The sequence below is a fragment of the Podarcis cretensis genome (genome assembly GCF_951804945.1).
Source record: "Podarcis cretensis genome assembly, chromosome: 2".
Taxonomy (NCBI): domain Eukaryota; kingdom Metazoa; phylum Chordata; class Lepidosauria; order Squamata; family Lacertidae; genus Podarcis; species Podarcis cretensis.
The window spans coordinates 36,127,486-36,145,402 of NC_137171.1; the positions used below are offsets into that span (position 1 = coordinate 36,127,486).

General features: G+C 46.6%; 1 protein-coding gene across 2 annotated transcripts in view; it reads right to left on the reverse strand.

Annotated features, from left to right (window-relative positions):
• The window catches only part of QRICH2 (glutamine rich 2), a 44,687-nt gene extending 27,103 nt beyond the window's left edge, over positions 1 to 17,584 (reverse strand). Inside the window, exons 1-6 of one of the 2 annotated variants that reach the window (XM_079965881.1) lie at positions 16,524 to 17,584; positions 10,728 to 10,832; positions 9,932 to 10,003; positions 9,027 to 9,140; positions 3,432 to 4,860; positions 2,357 to 2,451 (exon numbers count right to left, since the gene is read on the reverse strand). In XM_079965881.1, coding sequence (XP_079822007.1) covers positions 2,357 to 2,451; positions 3,432 to 4,860; positions 9,027 to 9,140; positions 9,932 to 10,003; positions 10,728 to 10,832; positions 16,524 to 17,273 — 2,565 coding nt within the window. In that variant the 5' untranslated portion in view covers positions 17,274 to 17,584. The remainder of the gene's footprint in view (positions 1 to 2,356; positions 2,452 to 3,431; positions 4,861 to 9,026; positions 9,141 to 9,931; positions 10,004 to 10,727; positions 10,833 to 16,523) is intronic. The other variant, XM_079965880.1, reaches the window with a different exon arrangement.
• Positions 17,585 to 17,917: the final 333 nt, after the last annotated feature.

Below are 17,917 nucleotides of genomic sequence, written 5' to 3' on the forward strand. Positions count from 1 at the left end.
ATCACAATTGGGGTAGGGGGATCAAAAGCCATACTTGCCTTGAAGAACTTTGGTCATGAAAAACTAATTTTCCTTTATGGAAAGACCCTGGGAGAAAGGGGCACATCCTCACCTCCCCGTGTTGTAAACAATAGATAGTTTACATCCACATATACCAGAGCTAAGGTTCAGGTCTAGAGATTTAGAAGGTGCTTCCTATGAGGAATATTAAACTGATTCATTGGTAACTGGAGCATCATCATGATTCACAACGTTGGGGTTCTACTGGCTGAGTTTCAAGTTTAGAGTCACAAAATCAGGCCGAAGATTAACCACCACCCATAGCATCTCAAATAAAACAGAGCACGTCTTTTAAACAGAGAGGTTAGGCTGGCCTCAACTAGAGCCAGGGCTTTCTCGGCTGCGGCTCCAATCTGGTGGAACGCTCTGTCACAAGAGACTAGGGCCCTGCGGGACCTGACATCTTTCTGCAGGTCCTGCAAGACAGAGTTGTTCCACCAGGCCTTTGGTTAGGGCGCAGCCTGACCCCCTCCTCTGGCAACCTGCACAGAATTTTGCTTAACAGTTGCCAGTTGTCAATTTGATTTTAATTAATTTTTATAATGAAATGTTTTTAAAATGTTGGATTATTTGATTGTTTGATTATTTGATTGTTGTTAGCCGCCCTGAGCCCGGCTTCGGCTGGGGAGGGCGGTATATAAATAAAATTTATTATTATTATTATTATTATTATTAAAGACCCTTAAAGACACCTCAACAACAGCAACAAAAAGTAAACTATATGACTACATTGTGAATATACGGAAAAGGTTATATGTTTGTTAAATGAGGATCATGAGCAATAGTAACGTTGTAAAGGGGAAATAATAGAGCGATGAATTCCCCTGTTAAAGGAACTAAGAATTACAAAAAAAGGAGAGAAAGCTTGAGCTTGACATTGGGAATACTGTCATCATATTCAGAAAAAAGGAAAAAGGGGGGAGTAATTATAATTAAATAACAATCCCCTTTAACGATCCTGAAGGCAGATTTATTTTCAGCACGTTTACTGCTACAACCAGGCAAAACTAGACCCTGAGCAATTGACCAAGCATCAGCAGGAGACTCAAGGAAATGACGACAGCAGGACGCAGGATCAAACTAAGCCTGGTGATGTTAGGTGGTCACTGTGACCCAGACAGACAGGGGAACCGCACTAGGACCACCCAAATACTCCACTGAGCTTCAAGCAGCTAGTGCACATTCTATTTTAAATTGCAGTTTGCAGAAGCACAGAAACATAACAACTAAAGTGCGTCTCACTGATCTCATCCATGGTAGGAATTCTGAGCACCTGATACCTCCTGTAGCTGACAAGGTAAAGATAAAGGTAAAGGTAAAGGTACCCCTGCCCGTATGGGCCAGTCTTGACAGACTCTGGGGTTGTGCGCCCATCTCACTTAAGAGGCCAGGGGCCAGCGCTGTCCGGAGACACTTCCGGGTCACGTGGCCAGCGTGACATCGCTGCTCTGGCCAGAGCCAGAGCCGCACACGGAAATGCCGTTTACCTTCCCGCTGGTAAGCGGTCCCTATTTATCTACTTGCACCCGGAGGTGCTTTCGAACTGCTAGGTTGGCAGGCGCTGGGACCGAGCAGCGGGAGCGCACCCCGCCGCAGGGATTCGAACCGCCGACCTTTCGATCGGCAAGTCCTAGGCGCTGAGGCTTTAACCCACAGCGCCACCTGCGTCCCTCTGGGGAACCACACTAGGACCACCCAAATACTCCACTGAGCTTCAAGCAGCTAGTGCACATTCTATTTTAAATTGCAGTTTGCAGAAGCACAGAAACGTAACAACTAAAGTGCGCCTCACTGATCTCATCCATGGTAGGAATTCTGAGCACCTGATACCTCCTGTAGCTGACAAACATCACTGTAATTCAGAAATGATGAATTGCAGGAAATCAGAAATATAAAATCATTTCTACAAGTTCTGCCATTAAAGTAGCATGCAAACCAGCTTACAGTTCTCAAAATCTCAGCTTTCAATTTAAGTGGCTTGGATTTCTGATACTCAGAAGCTTGTTTCAAGTAGGGTCTTGTCAATGGTGGCCAGTTGACTGTGCAACTTCAAGAAAGTCGTCGTCCCCCCCCCCCCCCCCCCGGTGTTTAGGAAGTTGGTCAAAATATATTACATTCATAATGCTTTAAAGGTTGAGTGCTGATACAATGAACTTTATGTTTTGGATATGTCTGGATGGCTTCTAAGAACAGGATGCTTCTTGGGACTGGGCAAATTACCTCTTATATAAAAACCTGATTGAAAACATTATTGCTACAAATAAGGCAGCATATTCTCTCCCTGACAGTCCCCTACCTTCTCTTTCTCAGTTTTCATGTCTTCTTCCATGGCCTGGAGTGCAGCAAGCTTCTCAGGGAGATCAGGTGGGATGAGAGCAATGTTCCGGTAAACTATCCAGCAAAAACACAGTAGAATTATAAATATATACAAGTGAGCCAGCAGGTGACAAAACACTGTGGTGCCCAATTCAGGGCTCCAGTCAAACAGCCATGCCCTCTGTAGGGTTAATCCACCCCATCCCCCCCACTTCTTTAGGGACAGTCCATTCCAACTGCATTGAACAGTATCAATGCACACTGTTTCGGGGTTTCAGTTTTTGTTGTTCTTGCAAACTTTGGGGTCCCCCCTCTCCCCACAAACAAGCCTACAGCTCCCTCTTGTGGGTGGATGATGCCAGTTTAGTTAAATAAGATTCAGCACTCACAGAACGAAAGTTCGCTGTTAGTACATACAGTTGTCCCGTGGTTCTCAAATGCCTTGGTACTCATCTGTTTTGGCTCCCGAACACCACAAACCCGGAATAAGTGTTCTGGTTTGCAAATGTTTTTTAGAAGCCAAACATCTGACGCAGCTTCCGATTGAGTGCAGGAAGCTCCTGCAGCCAATGGGAAGCCGAGCCTTGGTTTTCTAATGTTTTTGGAAGTCAAATGGACTTCCAGAATGGATTACGTTCGAGAACCAAGGTATGACTGTATACAAGTAGGAATTAAAACATGGAAAGTTCCTGTTCCAGCCAAGCTACCTTCCAGATTACTCAATGCTTCTCCATTTAGCCTCCCTGCAGTGTGCCCACTGAACATGCTCATTCCTCATATGGATGGGTGACCTTTGACCCTCCAGACATTATGCCCATCATCACTGGCCATACTGCCCAAGAAATGCTGCCAGGAAACGTCCAAAAGGTTGCATGCTCCTGGTTAGCTCTAACCCCCAAATCAACCCTCCAAACATTTGGGTGGGCTTACATTTTTAGATTTTCCTTCCCACAAAAAAATGGTTGCCCAACCTGTTGGAAATTTGCCAAAGCAGGTTCCAGATATTTGCCATTTAAAAGAGAAACCCAGAAAACCGATACACACGTGATACATACGTGCATCTGTGAGGAAGTCTTGCAGCCTGCGGAGATCGGCGTAGCCACACTTGAATTGATCTAGGAGGCTGATCTGGTCTCGCAGAGCATAGTACAAGTCCGTCAGTTGAGCGAGAGACCGCAGGGCATCCACAGTCTCAGAGTAGCGGGCTGGGGCCAAAGCGGAGCCAGACTCGGACAGTGGCATGGGGGTTGTGGCGGAGAGCAGCGGAGATGCTGGAGGTGTAGCTCCAAGGACAGGCCCAGGGGGCAACACAAGCTGCATTCCAGGCTGCGCACCAGCCCCCTCACCAGGCTGGTAACCCAGAGGACTGGGCCAAAGAATCCCAGGCTGACCAAGGTACCCAGCTTGGGCATCAGGAGAACCAGGATAGAATGGAGGGGGTCCGGGAAATCCAGTTTGTATCCATGGAATGACAGCGCCTCCAGGGAAGGCTTCACCAGGCTGGGCGCCAAGGACTCCAGGATAGGCTCCGGGATAGGCTCCGGCATAGGGTGCCAGGCCTCCAGGATAGGCTGTTTCATCTCCAGGTGCACCAGGCTGGGCCCCAGGTGCTCCAGGTTGAGCCCCAGGTGCCCCAGGCTGGGCTCCAGGTGCCCCAGGGTATGCCCCGGCTGCTCCAGGGTATGGAGCTTGGGCTCCAGGTGCACCAGGCTGGGCTCCAGGAGCCCCAAGATAGGCCCCAGGTGCTCCGGGATAGGGTGCTTGGGCTCCAGGGGCTCCAGGATAAGCCCCGGGTGTCCCGGGGTAGGGTGCTTGGGTTCCAGGAGCACCAGGCTGGGCTCCAGGAGCACCAGGCTGGGCTCCAGGAGCACCAGGCTGAGCTCCAGGAGCACCAGGCTGGGCTCCAGGAGCCCCAGGATAGGCCCCAGGTGCTCCAGGATAAGCCCCAGGTGCTCCAGGATAGGGTGCTTGGGCTCCAGGGGCTCCAGGATAAGCCCCGGGTGCCCCGGGGTAGGGTGCTTGGGCTCCAGGATAGGCTCCAGGAGCACCAGGATAGGCCCCAGGTGCCCCAGGGTAGGGTGCTCCGGGATAGGCTCCAGGTGCCCCAGGATAGGGTGCTCCAGGATAGGCCCCGGGTGCCCCAGGATAGGGTGCTTGGGCTCCAGGGACTCCGGGATAGGCCCCAGGAGCCCCAGGATAGGGTGCTTGGGCTCCAGGGGCTCCGGGATAGGCCCCAGGTGCCCCGGGATAGGGTGCCTGGGCCCCAGGAGCTCCTGGCTGGGTCCCTGGAGCACCAGCAACACCAGGCTGGCCTGGCTGAGCTCCAGGAATGCCTGCTGGAGCACTTCTTGGAGCCCCTGGTGCACCAGCCGGTGTTCCTTCTCTTCTGTGAGTGCCAGGCAAAGTTCCTGGAGATCCAGGAGTGGTTCTGCTTTCTGGAGAGGTCGCAGAATCAGTTGGAGAGTGTTGGACTGGACTTGTCACCTAGAAACATATAGAGAGGAGTGACAAAAGCAGGGGTGGCTTTAACTTGGGGCATTATCACAGGCATCTCACATCTTGCAGTTGACTTCATAAGAACATCTCATGTCCACTGTGTATCAGGAACACTACCACCACCTTCAACTGCAGGGCTGCACCAGAGCAAATCCAAGATGGCGGCCAGCACCCATGCCACAACCCCTCAGCAAATCCAAGGGCGTTGTCACTTTGGAAGCAGGTCAACTGGTTTTGTATCATCCTTAATTCAAACTAACAATACATGCTGCACAATCTGAGGTGTTGACTGGATTGCCCTTAGTTGGGTAAGGCCACAAGAAATGGCCTTTTGAAGTTTCCTAAGTGTCCAAGTACAGTGTGGTGCAACAGGTAAGATTGCTGGATTCAGATCTAGGAGGCCTTTGATAGGAAATGGCATTCTAAGTGTCACAAGGCGCTGCTGAAATTTGAATGATCCAAGTCCGCCCCAGTGTCGCTACTGAAAAGCTCATAAACCCTCCTTTGTATAGGAGCAGCGGCTGGGCAATTTCATTCATAAGCTTCAGTGCTTCTCCTTTGTCCACAACGGGAGTTAACTGTGGTTAACTCACTGATGAGAGGAAGACAATCTGCATGTGCTCAGAGGCAACCTTTCTTTACTATTACTTGCCATGTTCAAGGGGTCTAGGCTGGTATTGAAAATAAGGACCAGAACTGAATGGCATAAACCAGTCCTTTTTCCTCAAATACTTGAATCCCTAGCCTGTATCCCTCTGGTTCTGCAGTTGTTAGCTTATGCTACCTCTGTCCAAGATCTACAGGGAAATTATGCAGGAATGCATAAGAGCCATCATACACTCAGTCAGAACTACTTTTTGTTCCTGAAATATTATTGCTGTTCAGATCAAAAAGCAGAAACTGACACCTGATCCTACACTTAATAAGAAAAAGGAAAAAAGCAGGAGCCCATGGATTACAGCTGATTCTCCATCATGAAGACTTGCTTTTAGACATAGAAACAGCCTGAAAAGTAACACTCTGCTTCACTCAATTATACCATGTTGACTGAGAGACTGGAAAGACTCACTCATGGAATCAGAGTACATATAAACCAAAAGGGAATATTTCACTGCAGTGAATTCCTTCTACTGAGATTCTGATGTAGAACAAAGAATTACACTGGCCAGAAACAATTTCTATGCACATTTCAGAATAGACCAACCAAGTGCTGATTTTCCCAAAAGGTAAGAAAGCAAGTAGCTGGGTAAATTTTCTAGAATTCCTGCTATTGTACCTTTGTCAGGAATCCTAAATATTTCATTTTGCTGTTCACTGAATTCTTTTAAGTCTGGAGGTAAGAAATGGCTGGGCCCAGAGCCCAAAGCCTGGCCTCAAACCAATCATTAAGCCATGGAAAGATGCTACAGTAAAGTGGTATCTTTTTTAGATCTGTACTTTGCACATGCACAGATGATCTACAATAATGAATCTATCATACCACTTTAAAACAGTTCATTATTTTGTGGAAACTGGCTATATATCCAAATGAAGGCATTTAACATGCATGCAAGTTTTGCCCTATCTGGCCTTATGGGACACTAGCTGCTCTATGACTCTATGGAAATGTGAAATTAATGATGCTTACAACAATTCTAAATGGGTGCTTTGGAGCTGCACTGTTTTAAATGTTCTTCAGGGGCCGAAACAATAGCCCTGAGGTGTTCTCACATTGTTGTTTAGGTGCTAAATTGCTTTTCTCTCTCTCAAACTCCCGCATGCCTTTGCTCTCAAGTGAAAGAAATAGTCGCATAGTCTTTATAACACTGCAACATGGTTATGCTCAGGACAAAGATTTTTCTTCAAGATATTCATCCAGGAAATGCAGTATGCACAGGAGAACCAAGTACAAATCAAAACAACAAAGAGCCTTGTGACACCTTAATAACTAACAAATTTATTATGGCACAAGCTTTTACGGACTAGAGTTCGCTTCATCAGACTCTTCATGGGGCAAGACGACCTAAGCATTTAACACCAATTATGGCATGACTACACTAGCTACCAATTAGTTTCTGGGCTCAACTCTGATTTTGACCTAATTAAGCCTTATGCAGCTAAGGACTCCAATACCTTTTGGACTGCCTCTTCACACATGAACCTACCAGGGCACAGCAATCATCAGAAAAACTTTGTTGTGTGCCTTCAACAAGAGAGGTGTGGAGGGTGGCAACATGAGAATGGGCCTTATGAGAAGGGTGGCTCCCCATTTGAGGAATGTTCTCCCCACACCTGGTACTATCACTGTCTGCTCCAGGTTCCAGGCTAAAAACATACACAAGATAAATACTGACATTGACCAGTGGGGGAAAGCATTGTTTGTTGTTCTGCCTCAGGCAGAAAAATGTCTGGAGATGGCCTTGTGCAAACAGCTTTGTACTTCTAACATAGGACCCTTTCTAACCACTTACCTTCTTTTGGTGGCAGTGGGAGAATAAAGCACCCATGTCAGCCATGGGATGCAGTCAAAGGGGAGGGGGTAGAACTAGCATTGTTCAAGGGGATGGGTTGGTTTCTGAGGTTTTAGAAGTATAAGCGGCATGTGCTCAAGCACTGGAGAGTATAAGCAAAGTCAACCTCCTATGAGGAAAACAGAGATACCCTCCACCTCCCACACTGTCCCCAATTTAAAACCATGTGGATACAGGCTTCATCATCATGCACCAGAAAATGATGACATGGCCACTTTCCAATAGGCAATTACCAACTTCACAGAAAATACCCATATTGGGGTATAATATCTGCTATCTTTCAGCAAGTGCAATTAGCTTTCTCAATGCTGGGCCAAATGTATGGACAAACAGGCTGCCTGGCTGAGATGATGTCACCAGGATGGATTAATGATGCCTGCCAGGAAAACAGATAAATGTCCAGAAAGACCAATCTTTGAACACTTGTAGCTAGATTAACTTGTGATTTCCATCCTCATGTATCTGCACATTTTAAAAAAGTGGCATTTTTATGTCATGCATTCAGTGCTTCATTTTTTATTTTTTTTTAAAGAGAGATGTTGGGGCTCAAGTCTGTTTGGAAACATCACTTTCTGTTCCAAAAGTTTTCCTTGCACCCCGCCCAACAATATTCCTGATGTGTGAAAATAAGGTAAAGGTAAAGGTACCCCTGCCCATACGGGCCAGTCTTGACAGACTCTGGGGTTGTGCGCCCATCTCACTTAAGAGGCCAGGGGCCAGCGCTGTCCGGAGACACTTCCGGGTCACGTGGCCAGCGTGACAAAGCTGCATCTGGCGAGCCAGAGCCGCACACGGAAACGCCGTTTACCTTCCCGCTGGTAAGCGGTCCCTATTTATCTACTTGCACCCGGAGGTGCTTTCGAACTGCTAGGTTGGCAGGCGCTGGGACCGAGCAGCGGGAGCGCACCCCGCCGCAGGGATTCGAACCGCCGACCTTTCGATCGGCAAGTCCTAGGCGCTGAGGCTTTAACCCACAGCGCCACCTGCGTCCCTGTGAAAATACTTTGCAGTTATTCAGTAGCAAGGGAAATGCACCCTGCATCTGGCTTAAGGGCACTTTCATTTAGCTTTACTTTTTGTATTCTGGGCTTGAAACTGTAGCTGAGCTGCTGGCAGATGCTGTGGCTGAGTCCTGGCAGAACAAATAAAGCGCTTTGTAGTATCTTCATCCAGCATCTGCCAAGATAGTGACTAGACAGATGGCAGTGACCAGGCAGCGACCAGACCAGATAGTGACCAGACAGATGACAGTGGAGGTCAATGGAAAGGTCCAGGACAATCTATGTGAGCCATACACTAGCTTGTCATCAACTTTGTTGCATGCTTATTAAATACAAAAGGCAGAAAACAAAGCCCCACATTGGGCTGATCAGAGGCCACTGAAAATTAGCACAAAATAAATGTTACCCCCACCCCTGGAACTGGCCATAAGATGATGAAGAAATGTGCTTCATGGTGCACAGACTGTACGTAGAAAACTCTTTTTGTACACAATAATATAGGTCTAAGTGAAGGGGATAAATAGGACGTGAGATTCAACATATAAAGGATGCATGCATTGTCTTGGTATTTTTCATGAAGAAAACGTTCATATGCAAACCTTTTATCCTCCAATCTTCATTTTGCTACACAAATCATACTCACGGGAGATGGGCTCCTTTTCCCTTTCACAAGGACATCCTCTAGAACGTCCCACCGCACCATATTGCTCATCTCCTCTGGGGAAGGAAACTGGCTCAGCCTCTTCTCTAAGTCTTTCTACAGACAAACAAAAACATTAAAGAGGTCACACTTTATTCCCCATGAATAGTATGGAAGAGGCCATTGCAGCCACCTTCATTTATTCTTCATTAGGAACCCTGGCTGTGGAGAGGTATCAGATGACTAGGATACATACCAGCGAAGAGCTAGTGGGTACATCAAACTATGGGACAACCCTTTTTGGAGAAGTGTCAACAGGGCGGGGATGGGAAGGTGCTGAATGTTGCAACACACACACACACACACACACACACACACACACGGGGATTAGCAGGTGCAGCTTGAACTAACCAGAGAGGGTACATCTTCAAGGCAGCTTCTGATGCTATGAATCTGATACATTAGCACAAAGCTGGGAGTACAGAAAATGAACAAATCATGTGCCAGCGAGTGGCTGGGTTCCCCTCTATGGACAAATTGAACACTGCATGCTAGTCTGACACTGCAGATGTGCTGGAACAGGCAGGGTGGGGAAGTAGGCTTGGGACCAGTGTGGACGGAATTTGCCAATGCCTATTGACCATGGCAATCTGATAGGTCACTGAATTTACATCTGGTCCTCTGCAAAACTAGCACACAGCAGGGAGAGGTTGCTATCTGCATGGAGACTGGTGTTCTGTAGAGCAGTGTTCCCCAACCTTGGGCCTCCAGCTGTTTTTGGACTACAATTCCCATCATCCTTGACCACTGGTCTTGCTAGCGAGGGATGATGGGAGTTGTAGTCCAAAAACAGCTGGAGGCCCAAGGTTGGGGAACACTGCTGTAGAGGAGCTGTGTGGGAAACATACCACTTCATTATCCAAACTTATCTGATCACTTAAGCAAGTCTTCAGTCGATCGTCAAATGCATGGGGGTCCAACTGCGAAAGGAAGGAAAAGATAATTTAGGATTTCCCCAGGCTGCTCAGGAATAATGTATGAGTGCAAACAAGTTCTAATATTGTAAAAGGAGCACTGCAAAAGTGAGCTTGTTTTCCCCACACTTTTAGAATACAAGAGGTGAGCACCTGGGGAAAAGCCTTGCAGGGAAAATAAAACTCAAGCACCTTTATGCATGCCCAGTTCACAGCAAATGCATAGCGCAGGGGGCCATTTTCCCTCCCAACAAGCCTTTGGGGACAGGAGCAAACATCACGTTTCCAAGAGAACAAAGAAACAAAAGCACAGCCCAGAAACCTGAATTGCTCTCATGGGATAGCCTCTGGGGATGTATCTGGGTATTCAATATTGCTCAAAAATACACAGTATTAAGCATAGCATACCAGTGCCTGCTATGAATATGCCAGGTTGAGTTTTGGATTGCCAAGGCTGAGAACGGCTTCTTCCAACACTTCCAGACCTATGGCTAGGCCTGGGGCAAATCATATACAATGACAATCAGCCCATTTCTTTAACAGTAGGTCTCCCCAATCATATATCAAAATGGGAGCGAAGTTCCACTTTGACAAACACATTGAACATGTGGGTCAGACTGCTGAACCTCTCATCCTCTCAGTGTTGCTTTCCTCCTGAACTCTGAGGGGTTAGGTGGACCCAACAGGAAAAGTGGTTAAATAGAAGGAAATAAGGCGTGGACTAGTTTACCAATGCTAAGTGATCCTTGATTTTTTGTACTTCATCCTCTAAATTGGCTGTGGCTGCCTTCATTTTGCCAGCCTCATCTATTACATCCTGCAACAAGGATATGGCCTAGAATACAAAAAGAGATACAATATCAGTGAAAGGAATGAATGCATGGACTCCTCTAAATATCAGCCTAAATATAATTTCCAACTGACAAGAAGCTACCATGTGTTTCCTAATGTCTCTGACTGCCAAAGACAGAAAACATAGGAAACCTATTTTCAGGTCTTACAGAGCCCATTCCTACTTTACTCTAAGTAGCCTACGCTGGAGAGGAGCTGTTTTCCCCAGGATAAACTACATCCAAGAGAGGAAAAGAGGGAACAGAATCAATATAGCCCCCCAAAAGCCCACCACCTACTGCAAGGTGGTAGGATAGAACATATTGAGCAAGGGCAAGGGGGACCTCCAACAATTTTTTAATGCCCAATATGTTTTAACCATTCACTTTTCTGCAGAGGCAACAATATTTTTCTAAACTTCAGTATAAGAAAGTCAACTATCTTCAAGCAGGTACAAACTCTTTATCTTGAAATTCAGATATTATTGCCTTTGAAAGAGTGCTGATGCACAGGAACACGTTAGGCGTCTAAAATAGGGCTGCCATACATCTGGGATTTAAAAGGCGGAATTGACGTCCAGGGGGATTTCTGAAAGGCGGCGCTTTGTTCTGGCAAGTCATTAAAAAAAGATTGCGTTTCTTTGGCATTTTTCTAGAAAAACAACTTTCTGGGGGACCTGCTTCTTACTTTTTGAAATATGGCAACCCTATCTATTGTCAGTATATGAGAACATCGCAGCTGCAAACAGCCAGCTTGTTGACAACACAAGATGCGGCTATCTGTGGGAAAGAATTTCCCAGGAAGTTCACAGGCTTCTCAGAGCTCTGTGAAGAGTGTAATTTGAAACCTTCCATTTGCGCATGTACAGGAAGTTCTCCAAGGAGCCCAGAGGATGAACCAGTCAGCAGAGAGGATCAGCACCTCATACGCAGGTCTGAGAGAATCACAAAGGGCGTACCACCCAAGAGGTATTCTCAAGAGTTTGCTAGTTCAGCTGTTGCATGTATTACTATTGTTGACAACAAAAGCCAGGTTAAGGGTATGTCTAAGTCAGAGACAAAGACACAACAGGGAGTTGCTAAGCGTAACACAACATTCCCTAACCAAGGTAATGTAGAAGCACTCATTCCTTGGAAAACATACAACCAGAGAGTTACATTGGTGAAACCAGTGGCGGGTAGTTCCAAGGGTGGAACTGAAACAACAGGGGATTGTTATATGTATAACAACTGTTTGTTTTCTTCTCTGGATCAAGCTTTGTCCGCAGCTAACGATGATTCATATGGGGGAGAATGTCAGTATATGAGAACATCACAGCTGCAAACAGCCAGCTTGTTGACATCACAACAAGGAAGTTCACAGGCTTCTCAGAGCTCTGTGAAGAGTGTAATTTGAAACCTTCCGTTTGCGCATGAACAGGAAGTTTGTCAGACTTGCTAGAAGAACTGAACTGAAAGGACATGTTTTTCTCTAGTGCTGTAGTCAGAAATAAAAGAATGTAAAAGACGTTTCTGACTTGTCTCCTTTCCCTGCTAGGGAAGAAGCAGGAGGGAGGGGGTGTGCATTTACCCACGCTTGGGAAAATGTCGCCTATCAAAATTTCTCTGGTCTGTCTGGATGTCAGCCAGAGAAGGTTACCAGTATGCAAGCTCTGAGGACAGTGAGAGGGGCCAGCCTCTGTGGAGGGGGAGCTTGCGAACCAACATCTATAACACTTGTTAGATCCTATCCCAGCACCTTCAGATTTGCACACAAACACCCTGACTAGATCTGTACTCCAGGATTAACATAGGGGATTGGCATTAGACATCTGACTATACTCTGGAGCCTTCTGGTCCTGACCACTACTGCCCATTCAGCCTTGCTCTCCAAGTGAGTAAAGTAAGGAGAAGGAGCAGTAACTTCCACAAGTTTTCTCTTGTCCCTCTGGGAAGTGGTGCAGATTAGGCCCAGAGGAAGAGACAAGTGAATGGGCAGTGGTAAGCAGGAAGTGGGTGCCGTCAGAGATCTTGCCCAAGCCCTTCAAAAAAAAAAAACACCTAGAACCAGGACAGCTTTCCAGCAGGACTGCTACACTTCCCTTAAACAGCTTATTAGCCTCATAGGGATGATGTGGTGGTTGCGGAATAAAGATACTGGTTTTCTTCAACCCTGCTTCCTCCCTAAATAGTTTACCTGCCTCAAGTTGTATGCGCCTCTTGATTCTTGTGTTATGAAGAGTCAAATTTAGCTATTCCCTATGTACTTCCATGTACATAAGGAAAACAGCATAGCTTTCAGTTGTACCACAGGAGATGCATGGTAATTCTTAGAAAGTTGGTTTGGAGCCAGAAGGAAACCCAGCAGAGCAGTCTTAAGATTCCAGTAGGATTATGTGGATGGCTAGCTTGCTCACCAGGACATAAACAGAATAAAGGCAACATTCTCAAAGTATGTTTCTAGTTCTCCTGTTGGCTACAAAAACAAACCAACCATAAAATGTGCTTGCAATATGTGCTGTCATTAATGTCCTTCAAGTTCATTCACACACATGTCCACAGTGAGGAGTTTTTCTGTCTTGGTATTGGTTGTCTTGACTAATCTGATAAGGCCTAAGCAATGAATCATCTACTAAAGGAAATAATCAAGTCTCTGTCTTGCTTTGGTGTGGAAGCCTCCCTAAATAGGAAACCAGGAAATAGTAGTTCAAATTCACTAAATGATTACATTTCCTACCACCCTCTTCAATGCATTAGACACCAGGAGGTTAGTTGAAAATCAGAACAGCAGCTATCTCACTAAGAATTCAAGTATAGACTTGTCCCAGGCCTTTGCCAGATGCGACTGGACATAACAATTTGCTGCTCATTAACTCATAGGCGGTTTCACACAGAGCTTGCCCCGTCATCACTATCCAGTCTGAATCTGGAATACTTATGAGCATGTACTTATTGCTATAGCTCCCCTCATAGACTAGTAGAGGCATGTTGTCTGGGGGGGACTCTATACTGCAAAATGCTCCTGTTCCTCTTATCTAATGAAACATAGAAATCTGATAAATATTATATACACTGATTAATTCAATTTAATATAACACTTTTCAGTTGACCCTCACAAAGCAGTTTACATTAAAAACAAGAGGCAGCAATTAAATCTATAGAATAAGCCAGCCAAGATAATCTACAAGAGGGATATTTTTTGAAAGCTACATCTCCCCTTCCCACAGGTAAAGAGGTTCTTTGAGTAGCCCTGGGGTGGCGGTTGAGGGAGGGAGAGGTCACCTCAACTCCAATACTGGGAACTGGGTTGTAGGCAGCTCTCCAGGCCAGTTTGTCTTTAGTCTCTCCTCCCTTCAGGGCAAGATGGTCCTCAGAAGGCCCCATAGTGGTGGATAGTAGAGATGGAAACCACCTCACTCACTCTCAAATGTCTGTATATGAGTGTATGTCTGTGTCCAGAAGGACTGGAATTCATTCCCAGGTGGCGAAAATGGAAAGTGGAGCCTTCAGTGCTCCCAGCGGGGATTGGAGCTCATCACACACAAACATACCACGTCTCCTACCAAAACTGCATTCATATTAATTTGTTATCAACACTATACAGAGCTAACCAGACCTAACTAACTGGAAGGCTGCCTGATTTAAAACATCCTGGTGTGCATCAAGAGATGGCTAGAACTAACAGGCCAAAGCCAGGCCAAGACATTTTGTTGCCTGAGGTGAGGGAGAAGATGGTGCTCCCCTTTTCCACATACAAAAGGCCATTCAACTGGTGGCTGAAACTTACTCCAGTGCTGGTTGACAGAGACAGCAGCGGCATCCTGCGAGCAGCAGGTTAGCTTAGCGGGCACAGGGCAGACTGCATGGCAGGACTGGGGGGTGTCATTACTGCCCCCAACAGCTCCCTCACTCTGCCACAGAGGTGGAAAAGCTCAGGCTCAGGGACCAAATGTGGCCTTCCAGAATTCCCTGTCTGGTCCTCAGGACTCTCTTCATGCCACACCCTTTCTCCCTAGGCCCCAGCCCTCCCTGCCCCTGCTGTGCTCCTTCCTTGACTGTTTTTGCCTTGCTGGTCCTTGAACTCTGATAATGCCTCTTGCTTGCCTGGATAGAGAGGATAGAGAAGAGTGTGGGAGCATGTGTAGAAACTAGTCTACTGTACAAAGATAGGATTTACATTACAGTGATACCTTGGGTTAATAACTTAATTTGTTCTGGAGGTCTGTTCTTAACCTGAAACTGTTCTTAACCTGAAGCACCACTTTAGCTAATGGGGCCTCCCGCTGCAGCTGCGCTGCTGCTGCACGATTTCTGTTCTCATCCTGAAGCAAAGTTCTTAACCCGAGGTAATATTTCTGGGTTAGTGGAGTCTGTAACCTGAAGCATATGTAACCTGAAGCGTATGTAACCCGAGGTACCACTGTAATTGTTCCACCAACATTTTGTTCTTGACTGGTCCCACCCACTAGTGGCATGTGGCTCCTGGAAGACTGCCCAGATAGGAATGTGGCCCTCAGGCTGAAAAATATTCCATGTCTCTGCTCTATTTAATGTTATTCCTATGCACGGAATACAGGCAACGGACACCTGCCCACCCAGCTGGGGTCTCAGCACAAGCCAGAATAAGCCAGCTTCTAAATAGCAAGAGATGAGTCTCTACATGTCCAGCTCAATGGAGCATCTAGAACTAATGGAAACTTAAGGAATGCAAGATATTTCAACTGCTCCTGCAGTTGCCTGTTGCAAAGCTTAGCTCTGCTGGGAGCCAATCTTGGCATAGCATACCTCACAGTTCACAAACTGAGCTGCCTTTGGTTCACCAATTCTAATGCAGGGGAAAATGTTCAGGGCAGATTGTGGGGGCACACAGTGTTACTGGCATCCATCCAGCTTTCCACTTTAGCCAGTCTCAGTGCTCCTTTGACAGGTAAATCAATGCCTGTCTGGTGTAACTTAGCAAATCCTCTGGATTTCTCAGAACTTTAGCAAATGATTTCTCTGTTGCCAATGACTTTACGAAGCACTACAAGTAACGAAAGCTTTGGCATGAACTGTTTTTGAAATGTATGACCCAACATTTGAATAATCAGTTGCTTGAAAGAGTATTCAAACTCTTAAGTCAAAAACGTAAAACAGGAATTACCGGTAATACTAATTCTGGAAATTTGGAGGTGAAGCTTGTATTGACAAGGTACCTAGATGTAAATACCAAGTGCATATTTGATGCATTTTCTTAAGGGCTACTAAATGATTCCATGGGGAAACATTTATTTATGCTTCTGTTCATTATTCCAGGAGGCATCACCTCCAAGGAGGAATACGTGTGAAGCTTCAGGTACTGCAGAGATCTGCACAACAGATCTAGAATCACGGTGCAGCAGATTATGGTGTTTGCCAACACAACATAACAATGCATTATAGTTCTCTTTGTCTCTTCACTCCAACACAAGTTGACAGTTAAACATATTTGGGGCGGGGTGGAACTTTCAGAGAGGAATGATTGACAGCTTGCTGTACTGTATCCCTGCAGCGAGCTAGCCTTTAAAGGAAAAAAACCCAAACCAAAACAGTCCTCATGACCATCATGCCTCCTTCAAAAACTAGTCTAAAATTAATATTGTTCACAATTGTTATAAAGGGCACTCAATTCCAATGTAACCTTTGCATGCCCCTGAAATTTCAACAATCTGGGTGTGTTTTTTTAATCGTTCACATACCTTGTTGATGCCCTCTTCGTTGGCTTCAACTTTCTTCTGCAACTGCATCGCTTGCCATAGATCGGCCACAGAGCCACTCCTGGCTTTATCCATCAAGTCGGTACCAGAAGGCAGCTTCTCTAGGCCAGACATTTGCTGTTCAAACCCTTTGACCCGCTTTCCCAACCCCTGCACTTTCCCCTGGACTCCCTGCACTTGATCTTGCATTCCTTGGACCTGATCTTCCACTCCTTGCACCTGATCTGCCATCCCTTGGAGGTTAGCCTGCAGCGCGAACATTTTATTTTCCAAGTCGTCAAGGCGAGATTCTATGTCTTTGTCTGAAACCCCCTTTTCCTTCCTGGGCCTGCCTTCTTTGCCTTCTTTGCCTTCCTTGCCCTCCAGGCCTTCTTTGCCTTCCTTGCCCTCCAGGCCTACTTTGCCTTCCTTGCCCTCCAAGCCTTCCTTGCCTTCCTTGCCTGCCCTGCCTGCCCTGCCTTCCCGGCCCTCCTTGCCTGCCCTGCCATCCTTGCCCTTCAGTAACTCTTCATCGGACAGTATCTCCCCAACCCCCGTCTCAATAGCCTCCGGCATGTCTGGCTTGGATGGCGGGCCCCGATCCACTTTGACCTCCGCCATGGCATCCTGGATTTTGAGATACCTGAGGATGGCATGGAGGAGGGTGTGGAGGGCATTGAAATTGACATGGCCAACCTCTGGAGTCCCTATGGAGATGTCCGCCAACTCGTACAAGGTGACTTTCAGAGACATGTCTGCACCCCTTTCGACCCACCCTTCGCTTTGCGACAACTGCCAGCTGCCTTATTTAAGAAAAATAAAATAAAATCTTCTTTTAAGAAATAACAAAAAAAAAAAAAACCGGTCCCAATCTTTTATTAACCCCTATGAAAATATAACGCTGGGATGGGAAGGCAGTTCAATAAATAAAAGCTCTTCCCTTTTTTAAAAACAAGGAATATCTGTCTGGAGTATATATATATATATTTAAGCCCAATTTATTGTAAGCCCATTCCTAAAAGTGAGCAGGCTGGCGCCCTAAAGGGATGAACAGCGCCTCTATCTCGCTTTATCTTTTTGCTCTTTTTGCCTATCCTTTTCCCACCCGCCCCCCTCAAAACGACCACCCCTATTTAAAGGGCTTTTTCAAAGCTCCCCTCAGCCTAAGCAGCACCCGCCCCCAGCGCAGCTCGCAGCTCGGGCGAGCGACAGACTGACGAGCAGCTCCCCGCCGAAGCTCGGAAGAGAAGCCGCCTCCGCCGCTGACAATCCGGCCCCGTTCGAATCCTTGCGTTCCATTGGTTGCCTCACAAACCTTCTCATTCCGGGATTGGCTTCGAGAACTGCTCATGTGCTTTTGTTTATTTCTCGGCTGCCGGCTGATTGCGAGCCGGCGT